Below are 13,605 nucleotides of genomic sequence, written 5' to 3' on the forward strand. Positions count from 1 at the left end.
GTAAAAGTGAAAGTCACTCATACGAATAGTACTTGAGTATAAGTCAAGCATAAGTAAGTTATACATACTGTATATTTACATGTATGCATATACTTTATACTATAAGTCGATCGATTCAAATCCGATATTTAGCATCTTCCGGATTATTGGAATCACTGTTTATTGTTGATCAAATAAGTTTATTTAAAAATGCACTCATTTGGCGCTGATGCAACATGTAATCTGAAAAGTAACTATTAACTAACTTTATAAAATTAATGTAGCGAGTAAAAAAGTACAATATTTGCCTCCAAAATGTAGGGGAGTGGAAGTATAAAGAAGCAGAAAAAGGAAATGCTCAAGTAAAATACAAGTACCTCAAAATTGTGCTTAAGTACAGCACTTGAGTAAATGTACTTAGTTACATTCCATCACTGAGCTAAGCTAAGCTAATCACCTTGTATGCTGTAGCTTCACATTTACAGTACAAACATGAGAGTGGTATCAATCTTATCATCTAATTTTCATATAGAAAGTAAAAAATAATCACCTGACTACTGTTTTTGTCACCGTAGAACGAAACTTTTATATCTACAGTCGTTATCTTAATTTTACCGCTAGAAGCCACCAAATCCTGCAAACTGGACCTCTAACTGCACAATATGTCTTGTTATGTGAATAGAAGACAGTACTCAGGTATCACTTTTTGTCCTTTTTATTGTCATTAATTATTGTAATTGGTGTCATATCAACAAGAGAAAAACTGCGTACATCTACTTGACCTTTTAAATACATTTACAGTTGCTGTAGGGTGGAGCGGGAGGTGGGAAGGGGGCACACGGAGATGGGGTATGCAGAAAAAACACAGAAGCAAACAAACAGTCGCAGGTGAGGGCAGTAATTAGGCAGGAGGCAGGATATACCACAAATGGTGTCTGAAAAAAGAAACTAGATCACCCAAACACTTGTTTTCCTAACAGATGTAACAGGATCCGAGTTCCCCTCGGCCGTTTTTCTTTTTTGCTTTATGAATTGTCTTTTTAATGGATTTTTTTCAAAATATTTTTTTTTTTTTAGTCCACGTTCTTCTCCCACATATTGCAACAAAACATCCAGATACGGTAGCATACGTCGTAAAACGGCATGGGATCTGCACCAAACGCACACACAGACAGATTTCAGAGTAGCTGCATCTTCTGCTCAATCTCAGGTCGCGTTCGAAGCGTCTTCCTCGGTGGTTCAACACAACATACAGTCCTGACGAGCGCAACATCAGCCTGCGTTAGAGGAGGAAGTGTCTGTACTGTTCATTCATGTGAGCTGAATATCTGCAGCTGTAAAGACAAGATACTTGTGTCCTTCATGGATGGAGGTTCGTCGAGTGAGCTCCGGTGTTTAATACTGTTTTAATGTATAAACAGGCGTCTATATTGAACTACTGAGCAGGTACAAGTGTATGATGCTCTTCAACAGGACTGAGATGCATTCCTTAGCAACACCGATTCAGCTGTCTGACAATGTCACCAAGCATTACACTGTAAACAACTAATAACTACAAAACATGAACTTGTTTTATCTTTATCCAATAATTGAGGAAATAACTTACTAAAATCCTTTTTTTAGATTACAAAATAGCCTCTTTTAATATTAGAATCAATACATGCTTGTCATAACATGACCTAGTTCTTGCAGTAATGCAATTTTACAGGTATATTTTATAGCCATATTGTCACTTCCTTTTAAAATGTTTTCAGGACATGTAGATGGCAAAGAACTTGTATTTTTATACATGTTTCTATATATATTTGTTAAATATATTATATATTGGATGACAAGAATGACTTGCAGTAAGGATGCTTGGTTCGTTAGGGGGTTTGGCGTCCATGCACTTTTTACTGAGCAAGAACAACACGTGCTGCGTGGTGCGCTGGCCGCATTACTTCTTATTTAATGTAGAAAAAAGGCTGCAGCTTCTTCAGAACACTGATCCAGGACCAGTCAAGCCAATACCTGGTCTCTACTTTGTGTAAACCACTTAATCTAGGACCAGTGCTCAGATTGAACTATTCTATGCAACATCATTCAAAAAGAGAGAGGCCAACGAAATGAATAAGAAATAGCACATACTTGGATTTAAAATAGACAGGAAATAAAGAGAACCGTACAGTAGCTCCTAATTCGAGTCTCTACTTAAGAGTTGAATGATGGGTCTTGAAGAGGAGATGTTAAGAGGCTGTGGTTTATCTGAGGTTGGCCTCAGGGTGGCAGAAGTGGGCAGAGAAGTTCAAAGGGATCAGGGCGAGGATGCCTCAGGTGCGGAGCAGGAATCCAGAGACCCAGTGTTCACAAGCCCTGCTTGGCCAGAGCTGCAGTGACGTCCTCCGCCAGGGTGGCTAACTGTGGTGAATCCATCATGTTGAGACTGCCGGAGGATGATAGGTGGCTGTCCCGGTGGCGCTGGGGAGACACCGAGCCTGACAGGCCGGGAGACTGGACGATGATGTCGGCTCCGTGGTCCACTCGCGCCTTGGCGTTGTCGCGGAACGCCAGCCTGTGGGTCTCGATCTAGCAGAGGCAGGTGGAGTGATGACGTGAGATGTGGATGGGGAGGAAGAAATAGATCATTTTCATATCATGTAGAAGGAAAATATTTTTATGAATCATTGTGAGTCAGCTCTACAACTAGTGCAAATGGAAGATTACTAAAGTTTAGGGAACTCTTAAGAACTGTACTCACTGTACTTTGTCCTGTGTGCACAACTCAGGGTGTTTCAACTCTACATTAGTTATTGATCCTGGTGTATACTATACCTTTACCTTCACTGGCGGATAAAGGAATACAACAAGTTTTTGGAAGATTGGCTTGTTAAACACATTTTTTATATATATTAGATGTAAACTTGATCCAATTTTATTTAAACATTACCTGTTTTACCCTCCAGCACTATATAACAGACTATGCATCTACCTTCTATGATTACAGTTATGTTCACTGTCTACATCCTCTTCACATTAAAATTAACAAATTAAGGCAACTTAGAAGTCTGCACAGTATGACTTGGATACGAAATCACACTCACAAAAGAAGCAAAGAGAGTCTATGAGAGCTTAAATCTAAATTTACTAGTAAGCTTGTGTCGAAATTTTCTAGTAAGACAATTTTTCAAAAACTTTTGTTTTCCTTTAAATCATGGATTGGGAGCATGGAGCTGACACTCACCATGAAGTTGCCTCCACCAGGAGTGTGATGAGCATTATCCAGGGAACCCACCTTGGCTTGGGCCTTGTCTTTGAAGTCCAACTTCACAGTCTCTATACGCACGTGACCGCCGCCTGGAGAAAAAAAAGTCAGTGTAAGAGAAGTGTAGAAGGTGTACAGCGTGTTGAGACATGAGGTACACTATATGGCCAAAAGTCAGTGGACACCTGACCATCACACCCTAAAACATAGAGCATTAATATGGCGTTGGACCCCCTTTTATGGCTACAACCTCCCAGAAGATTTTGGAGCATATCTGTGGGAGTTTGTGCCCATTTAGCCAAAAAGCATTTGTGAGGTCAGACACTGATGTTGGACACGGAGGCCTGGCTCAGAATCATTCTAATTACTCCCCGCAATGTTAAGCTGAGTTGAGGTCAGGTCTCTGTGAATGCCAATAGACCCATTTCGCTGCAGACATTTTGACTTGTCAACGCAGGAAATATCTTGGGTGGAATTTCTTACATTAATGATGGCTTCATTCCATTTTGTTGAGCTGGTTCCAGGGCTCTGGTGTTGTGTATGCTCACTCCCTGACATGGCTTACTGGGGCACTTAATGGAATGGAGCCATTGTTTATGTTATTGGTCACACCGGTGCTTTTCCCGCTTTGACAAGCCAAAATGTCTGCCGTGAAAAGGGTCAAATGCATTCCTCCACACCAAACTCATCAAACAATGGATCTCACTTTGTGCACAGTCATGCTGGAACAGCCAAGGGCCATCACCTAACTGTTGGCACAAACACGGAAGCACCAAACTGGCTGAAATGTGTTCATTTTCTGTGGCATTCAGAAAACCTTCACTGGAGCTAAGAGGCCTCATCCAAACCCTGAGAAAACAGCCCCAAACTATTATCCTCCATTTACCAGACACTATCGCTCTGGCAGGTAGCGTTCAGACTGCCAGATGGTGAAATGTGGTTCATCACTCCAAAGAACATGTTTCCACTGCTCCAATATCCAGTTGTGGCTTGCTTTACACCATCCCAGCAGACACTTGGCATTGCGTATGGTGATGTGAGGCTTGTGAGCAGCTGCTCAGCCATGGAAGCCCAATTCATGAAGCTCCAGATGCACAATTTGTGGGCTGATGTTGCTTCCAGAGGCAGTTCATTTTTAGCACTTGTTGCATGGTCTGCCTCTTCATGGCTGAGGTGCTGTTGCTCCTAGATGCTTCCATTTCTCAATAATAGCACATAGATTTGACTAGGGAAGACTGTGTGGTGCAGAGATTTGATGAACCGACTTGTGGCGACGGCGGCATCCTATGACAGTGCCACACTCAAAAGACACTGAGCTCTAAATTCTTAATGTTTTTCAGGAGATTTCATGGCTATGTGCTGGGTTTTATGCATCTGTTAGCAGTAGGTGTGGCCGAAACATCTGAACTTAATAATTAGAGGGGGTGTCCACTGACTTTTTTGCCATAAAGTGTATCTAATCAGGTTGAGGGAGCAGCTGTCTACAGGTGACAAATGAGTTTATGTGGTTGGAAAGTATGCTCTTATAAAAACCTGGTCTTGTTGGGAAGGCTGATGTGTAATGCTGTACTGAAAGAGTTTGTATTCTCAGCCATCCCTCAGTTAGTGAAGGTTATAAAATAGAAGCACAGACAGCGAGGGCCCAGCAGATGGAGCTGCAGGACCTGAAGCAGTCACCACAACACCATCTGGGAGAGGAGAGGGGTTTTCACACCTCACAGCAAAACAGCAAGTGGTCCGGGAAATCTGCATCTAGCCAATTCACCCAAATAATAAAAAAATATATATACATTTTGCCAAATACCACTGGTTGTTATGTAATGTAGATACTAAATTTTTATCAAACTTCTGCAACTTCCTAAAAACGATGTCCTTTACTTAGTGTAATCATCAAAACTGGCTCATCTCGGACGATGAGGACTTGGGATTTTAGACCGGTCAAGACCACAACTACAGGAATATCACTGTATTAAATAATTGTTTAATAAAAATGATGTACTCGATGGTTTCTAGGGGAAGACAAGAATAACCCAGAAAACCTTAAATAAATACAAAGAAAGACAATAATCACCCGTTTTCTGTAAGTGTTTTTAGTGAACTCAATATTTATGTCATGCGGCGAGAGACTGGTCTGTTCTTGAGTCTTGATTCGCTCACACCGTGCCTTGATCTTTGCCTTGACTTGTTCTCAACCCCTCATGCCTTGTCTTGTCTCTGGTCTCGCTCATGACACCTCGGTTTAGGTGGTCTTGACTAAAACACTCATGGAGTAGATCTTTTTCTGAACAAGTCATTAAAAGTCTTTTTTTTTTGTTTTAGTTTCACAGTGGGTGATTTGACCAAAAAAAATTCAAATTGGATATATAACTCTCCAGATGTGACCTAATACCGTTCATCAGCAATTCATCGACATCCTGCTCCACACTCACACGCTCAGAACACAACAAGGCCACCAGGAATCACAACACCTCCCACAGTCGGCTGCCTGCGGACGGATCCATCGAGCTGTCAATCTGAATGTTCACTGCACGCTTCCACAGATCAGTGCTGGAGCTTCATCTGACTAGACTGTTATCAGGAGTTAAATATACACTGGAAATTACATTTATTATTTAAATTAGATTGTACTTGGTTGCCAGTTTACAAACAGCAGCAGTGCATTAAATTTCATGGCTTGCTGTCACACACGTCTGCGAACACCTTACCTGACGTTAACATGGGATCTGTATGTGGGTAACGACATCTGATCCATGGGCATTCTTTAAATTTCTGTTTGCAAGGAACGACTTGTGAGCTACTGCTACTACTTGTAGCTTTCAGGCTCACACTACAGGTGAAAACATTGTTTTTCATGCACTGACCGATTTGAGATTTTTGCCTATTTTGCTTCCATAAAATGTCTTTAAGACTAGTGGAAAGTGTAAAAGAGGGAAAGAGAATTTCGCAAATGAATGCATGGTAGATTCAGATTTCTTATTTGCATGATAAAACATAAAATTTATATAAAAAAAAACCCAAAAATAATTGCCTTAATGTAAGTTATCACCTGGAGAAATTTCATGTTGATATCTATTGGTTAATCTAGGTGCTGTATCGTGCTTGTTTCAGTTTCTTGAAGACTTTTCACCTCTCATCCAAGAGGCTTTACTCCATCCATCCATCTAATGAGGGTTAGAGATCTGCTGGTAGCATGTTTCTCTATAACCTCTTTTCCCTTTAAATTCCCCCTGAACGAGTCCAGGCTGACTGTTACCTGGCCTATGATGGATGTTGTCTAAAGAGCCACACTTGGAGGTCACGTGGCTCAAGTCGATCTTCTTGTTCTGTATCAGCACCTGGAAGAAGCAAAGTCAGGAGAAGACAAGGTCAGAGCTCACAGTTCACCAAGAGGTAAAAAAAACTCCTGCTGATCCTCAGACAGAAGATCCAAATAGTATCTTCCCTATTTCAAAAAAAGGTAGAAAATGACATAGTATGTCTGATCTGTGCTAAACTGTAGCTGCTGTTTTGAAGAAAATGACATATGATGTAACTGTGTCTCTATGTGCTAAAAGTGTTTTGGCACATTCAGAAAACCTGTCAAATATGCATCACAACAGTGAGAATTCAGTGTGAGACAGCGAAGTAGGAATGCACAGTAGGAAGTGGCCACAGGCGGAGAGGCGATAAGGATATGTGGTTATGTGACACACCCCGGGGATCTGAAGGGAACACCACAGAGAAATATTTAAGGAGTGAACAGATGAGGCGGCGAACAGAGCGGAGCTATAAAGCTTTAGACACAGCACAGTGAGGAAGAGGAGATACACGACGTCCTGAGATGAATCACAGGGACACGCCTGTGGTCAGCAGTTACTTTGCCAGGTCACTGATTTAGCTGATGTGTCTTTTGTGACCAATGATTTGGTGTTCATTTTTCTCTTTTGATTTCTTACAAGGCCTCAGAGGGACAAAAAAAAAAAAAAACAACAGGAAAAGTGAGACGATGACGAACAACGCAGGTCGTGAGCCACATTACGAACCACAACACCATGAGCACAAAGTATGCACCAACTTAGCCTGCTCATCTGCCAGGAGTCCCTTTCACATGCACAAAACTATCACAGATATACAGCGTGAGTGAATAGACAGAGGTGAGATGTGGTTTGTGTCAGCGTGGGTGAACGTCAGGCTGCAGGACGGCTCGTCTCTCCAGCACTGTACCAACTGTACAGTGCTGGAGAGACGAGCCGTCCTTTTGCCGTCCTTTTCATCCTTGTGGTGATAAAGATCTTCTTCTTTTCTGGTATTAGTTTTGGCTCTACACACTGACAATCGGAGAGAGGTCCACTCAGGTATATCAAGAGCATATTTAAAAAGTATTGGCCTTTTTTTTTTTATTACTACCTCGTTTTTTAAATACTTATTCCTATTATCAACATTCAGGGCATGTGCAATATTTACATGCGTTTATTTTAGTCTATGTAACTTATTATTTGGGGTGTTTTGGATACCACTGTAGTCTTGTCAGTGACATATTGTCGCTGGATGCAGCACTACTGCTCAAGAAAAATTTCCCTAAGAGGATAATTAAGAATATTTTATCTTATATTCCAAAACTTTAAAATGTCCTTTAGCTGCACCCCATCAGTTCCAATAAGAGCAGCTAGATCTTAAATACTAATTAATGGCGTAGTCTGATAATTAGTTATTTCCAGCTTTTCTGTGTTCTATTTAAATAAAGATTATTATTATTATCATTATTTGTTCATCAAAGCAAAAAGTACAACAAACATGAGAGTGGAGGTGAAATATTCTTTTTTTTACATTATCATTGGGTGCATTAGTGACTTAACCCCCCAGTCACAGAGCAATCTTTAGTTTCTGTGATTATCCTAACATACACTATTGAGTTTGAGGTGGAAATGGTTGCCCCCGTGTTGTTTTGTTTTTATTGGTAAAACTAACCACTTGACTTAAGGAAATAATGCTACTCCTGCAAAACTGGGAACTATGCAATTTTTGTTTTTTTATATGACTGGATAAACAGTTTATTTTGTAGAAATGGCTAATTCTTGTTTTTAGTCACACAACAACAAACTTAAACCAACACATTTATATAAAAATCGAAGAATTTGATGTATCCCATGATATTGTTTATCCCAGCCATAGCTTAGTTTTTTTTTCAATCTCTTGGAAGGAAGATGATCTAGTCTCCGTTTCCCAAGTCACCCAGAGTTATGAGACACTTACTAGGGAAGTGATTTAAAGTGAAGAGAGAAGTTTTAATTGTCCTTTTTGTAACCATCAGGTTTGCATAACTGCTCTGCTAATGTGCATTACTCTAATCAGATGGAGCACACACTGTACCCACCACCATCAGATGTATGTAATTGGAGTTAATCAAGCAGCGTACTGCAGTGCCTGTTGTGGAAGAAACAGTCTTTTTATATGCATTTGTATTGTCTACTTTCTTGCTTCTTGTTTTTGATATTCTTTTAAACCTTTAAGCCTCCACCAGTAACAGCAAAATTAAATACCACAGAACATGGGAGCAATGACGTAGATTCTGCAAAATGCAGTTAATCTTGACAGTTAAATTACAGAGCACTGCTGGATTACCAGTGACACTTCTTCTAATGTGCCTCTTCTCTACTAACTGAAGACACACAGGCGAAGAAAAAACAATTATCAAGCCTAAAAAAGATGCCAAAAATACAGCTCCTGTCTTGAATGTTATAACGCACTGGAGGAGGAAATATTCAGCCTTTAGTATTAAAAATTCCTCGCAGGACACAAACCACTGCTGGAGAATCTCGTGTATGAAGAGCAGTCAGGTAAAGAGAACTGCTGTCTTAATGAGTGAGTGACGTAATGATAATCTGGGAAGTTGTAAAGCAGGGTGAAGAAAACACACAGAAAGAACACAACACGACAGAGACATGAACACTGAGACAATGGAGATGCGGCACAGGACTCACGTTTCCACCTCCTGCCGAGTAGCCCCGCCTGTCCAAGGACCCACACCTAGACTGAACATGGCTATAGTCCAGCTTAACACTGGGGATGAGAACCTGCAGGGGCGGAGGTGAGGAATGAGGTGGGAGAAGGCTCAGGCTTTTCTGGCATGGCACTTCATTTTCTCTAAAACAGCTTGTTTAAATACTCAATCCTAGACGTGCGAGTTTGTTTGACTGTGATGTAGACCGTGATATTTGACCTGGTGGTTCCCTTGCTGCTCTGGACAAACATCATCCAGTGGACTTCTGGCTAACAGGCAAGACAGATTCATCTCACTGCATGTCTCCCAGCATGAGCTGTGACCCTTTGTGTCAGCCTGGCTCATCTACAAAGCTGGCCTTAGGTTTTGGCTACGCCCCCAAATGTTTTACTCATCGAGAACTTTAAAAGCAATGGATTACCTGCGACAAATGTTTCCAGTTGAAGCCAGATCTCAAGTCTTTAGGGCTGTATCGAATAGTTTGAAGCTTTGAACCTTTGTTCATAACAGTGACATTTGTACTCTAAATCAACATTCAGTGCTGTGCATCTTGTTTACTGCAGACCTATTCATTCTGTTTAAATCTTGTATTTCTGCACAGTTAGGCTACACCAATATTATTACTATTATACAATTTGTAGATTAAGATTCCAGTAGTGTCTGGAAAGGATTCTTTTTGACACGTGTGATCAGAACATTTCCAATGAATCAAGAGCATTGTCAAGTCAAAAAGTAAATATTCAGTAACCCATGTCTGGCAGAACAGGGAAAGCCAACAATTCCAGCGCTCATGGTGATGGCTTTTACTACCAAACAGGCTAAGCGATGAAAAACGCTTGAAGAAAAGAAAGAGGCAAAGTGAGCTGCCTCGAAAAAAAGAAAGGAGTTGTGCATGTGTGGTGAGGTAGGGAGGAGGGAGGGATTGCTAACTGCAAAATGGATAAGAAGTTAGCTAAAACACTTAGAGCAGCTTTAATTCGACTAAACGGTTCATTCGAAAAACCTCAAAGCTTCAAATGTAAAAAAAAAAGACATTCGGTACAGTCCTAAAATAGTTCTGAGATATCGCTGGGATTAATTTGTTTTCAGACACACTTAGAGTCCACAATAGAAATGCAAAACCTACAGGAAATCCTGACATCGCACTCCTCCAGAGCGTACTTTAATACACTGCTGAAGGTTTAGCGCTTCCTGCATTCATTCAAGATGCAAAATAAAAGCAGTGAACACTTGAGACCATTAGTTTAGGGTGTGAGGATGATAAAATATGCAATGGTAAATGACTCTCTGTAGCTGCAAGGAGAGAAAGCAGGAGTGAGATGCAGACACAGCAGAGTCACAATAAATACATTTTACCCAGCAGCACAGTAAAAGCAATGGGAACTACACCGGGACACAGAAACATACATGTTGAACAGATTGTGTGGAGAAAGGACTAAAGAGGTCTAAAGGAGAGGAGAGACCATGACTGGACCAAAACGATACTTCTAAGAGCTTTGAAATACTGGAACACGTGACAAACAAGAGGAAGTTTCAGTTTTGAATGAGGGAGGTTGTTCAGCTGGAAAAGAGTTTGTTTTACTGAGCAGGCATTCATTTTCCTATTAGCAGATTCTTTACTGTTGCCTTTGCTTGAGTGAGCACAAAGTAAACTAAAGACCTTCCCTTTCAGTCGAGCATTTCCTTAAACAAACACACTGTACTTGTACAATATGTGTCTAAATGTATTTATGTGTATGTATGCATGGATGTCTTTGTTTATGAGCACGTTGCTGTTTTTTATTCACTGCTATTATGTAAAGACCTTCGAGCTGCTCTCGTATGAAATGGTGCTATGCAAATAAAATACAAATTGAACTGATTGATAATAAGTGGGTCGTTCTGCTCTATACTAAGAGAACAAAGGTAGGGAATAAACTGTAGTCAAATTGAAACAGTCCACTCAGTTTGACATGACACGTACACATTTTTAATGTTAATAAAATGAGTTGTTTCATGTTCTGGAGAAACGCTCCTCATTACTTTATGATAATTAATTAGTGCTGATTTTTTATCATCTGTTCCTAATTAATTCTGTCTTTTTAACTAGAACCTGTCCACAGTGCAGCGCTGTAACAACAATGACAGCAGAAAATTCAGTCTACTTTAAAAATTATGGCAAAAAAGACATTTGTAGCCAGTATAACATCAGACACTGCTAGAGCCATTACCAAGCCAGCTATAAACTGAGTGGTAGACACTCTACTAGCCTCTAAGAACATCTACAATCGCTCTCATTTCTGCAAGAAACAGCAAATTCCCACACACACTTTTCACCTCAGCATTGACGGATTTACTAAAAAAGGTCAATGCTTCAGTCATGAAGACCTCTCTCAAGAGACAACATCTTTTTGTGACCAAAACATCGACCTTTTTATATAAATTTAGAGGACAGAAATGTGTGCAACTTTGTCACAGGAATAAGATTTCTTGTGGATTTGATTCCCTGTAATACAAAAAGAGATAAAGCAAGTGGTCTGTGTTTTGCCTTCGAGGACATCTAGAACAGCTGCAACGAGACAACTACCAAACGCATGACCTGATATGTACGATATTACAGGATTCAATGGGAAACGATAAATGAAGACAGTGATTTCTGTAGGCATTACTTCCTTTTTATTTGGCCACCCTTCTATGGGAGGTCAAGCCACAGGTGTTAGATGAAGCTGGTAGGACCTTTAGTGAGACGTTCTCCAGCATATGGCTTTGGTCAGCTGGCTTTCTCTAACCACAAGGCCACCATGGTACCAGATAGTTGGGTTATTTTGAGTTTTATGGCACTGCTTTCACAGCAAGACGGCAGAAGCTGTCAGACAAATTGCTGTGTTTCTATTGCCTGCTCATGTGTATATATAATGCTTAAAATAACAACTGTAAAGGTAGGGGCAAAATGAACTACATACAAGGTGCAAAAGGACAAACTAGTGCAACATGATACGAGGCCATCAAGGTAGCCGTGTATCCAGATTTGCACAGCACAACAAAAAAATATGTTTGCATGTCACTCATTGGACTAAAACTGGGGACAAACTAGGGTTAAATATAAAGTTTCTCCATAGAAGGATTAACAGGGAGGAGACCAATTGGTCATGGCAGAAGGGTACATACATTTCCTCCACGGGGAGAGTCCTTCAGATTATCCTTGGAGCTGCATTTTGACAGCACGTGACCGAAGTCCAGCTTCGTGTTTAAAATATGAATCTATGGAGAAATACAGAGACATTATAGGCCTCCTACATGGGGGATGGTAATACACGCTTGTCAAAACACCACTGGAAAGAGATGCTATAGAAGATACTGGTGTATGAGGTATTATTCATTAGGAAGTAAGTGTTGGAGCTCAAGACAATGTGCACTCACGTTTTTCTGTGTGGCATTGTTGTTAAATGAATAAAACAAATACACCAAGTTTTTGGAAAGTGTTCCCAACAATCATCTACACCAGTTGAAGTGATAGTTCGGGTCTTCTGATGTGAGGTTGTATGAGGTACTTCTACCTAGTCAGTGTATTACCTGCAGTAGATGACCATTGTGGAGAAGCAGCACGTAGCACCAACAGGGAAGCAGAGCATTGTGCTGCTAAACGGTACGCTATATTTTGAACATTTCTGGAGCTTTACATTGATAGCAGCTGAAAGTCTGACCCGAACAGCTCATCGGCAGCATAATTCAGTGCGTGGCAGGCACAGCGTTTGTATGTAGGAATACGGAGTGCATACAGTTGAGGGAATGTAGTGCCAAAGGGAAAGGGCTGTCTGACAGCAATGTAAAGCGCCAAAAATGTTCAAAACATAGTCTACGCTAAAACAGACATATAGTTTTTTAGGTGGGACCCGAACTATCACTTGAATCATTTGCTCCAGTTCTCTGCACATTATAACAGCTGTATTTTAGGTATTATTTTCTTATTAGTTCCTCAAATTTTAAAATACCACTAATCTAATGCAGCTGATGTAGACAGATTTGATTTTGGATATATCCTTTTACATGAATATGCCCTCAGAGGCAAGTGAGAAAGATAAAAATGGTGATCCATTTTCTAAGTCTGGTCTAAATCTCTTCTCTCTCCTGTGTTTATGATGAAAATGGGTTTTGCCAGGATAATCTTTCCAAGCTCCTCAAATTTCTTTTCATCTGTGAAAACAAGTGAAAAAAAGTTCAAGTGCAATTTTATTTCGTAAGGCCCTTTTTTTTTTTTTGTAATACCTTTGTAATATGTTTGTTTGAAACTTTGAAAAATTATCCTGGCAAAACTTTTCTTTTCTTCCTTCCTTCCTTTTTCACAGACAAAAAGAGTAATACACTTAGGCAGATTACTCTGGCAAAGTCTTTTTTCACCTACCAGATTTTTTTTTTTCTCACTGCC

The 13,605-nt window shown here is 40.3% G+C and overlaps 1 protein-coding gene across 1 annotated transcript in view; it reads right to left on the minus strand.

The window, feature by feature from the left end:
• Positions 1-2,322: 2,322 nt before the first annotated feature.
• map2 (microtubule-associated protein 2) overlaps positions 2,323-13,605 on the minus strand; it is a 45,798-nt gene continuing 34,515 nt past the window's right edge. Inside the window, exons 14-18 of the mRNA XM_073473828.1 lie at positions 12,348-12,440; positions 9,181-9,273; positions 6,474-6,555; positions 3,200-3,312; positions 2,323-2,544 (exon numbers count right to left, since the gene is read on the minus strand). Coding sequence (XP_073329929.1) covers positions 2,323-2,544; positions 3,200-3,312; positions 6,474-6,555; positions 9,181-9,273; positions 12,348-12,440 — 603 coding nt within the window. The remainder of the gene's footprint in view (positions 2,545-3,199; positions 3,313-6,473; positions 6,556-9,180; positions 9,274-12,347; positions 12,441-13,605) is intronic.

Source organism: Pagrus major, chromosome 9 (assembly GCF_040436345.1).
Source record: "Pagrus major chromosome 9, Pma_NU_1.0".
In the NCBI taxonomy this organism is placed as follows: Eukaryota; Metazoa; Chordata; class Actinopteri; order Spariformes; family Sparidae; genus Pagrus; species Pagrus major.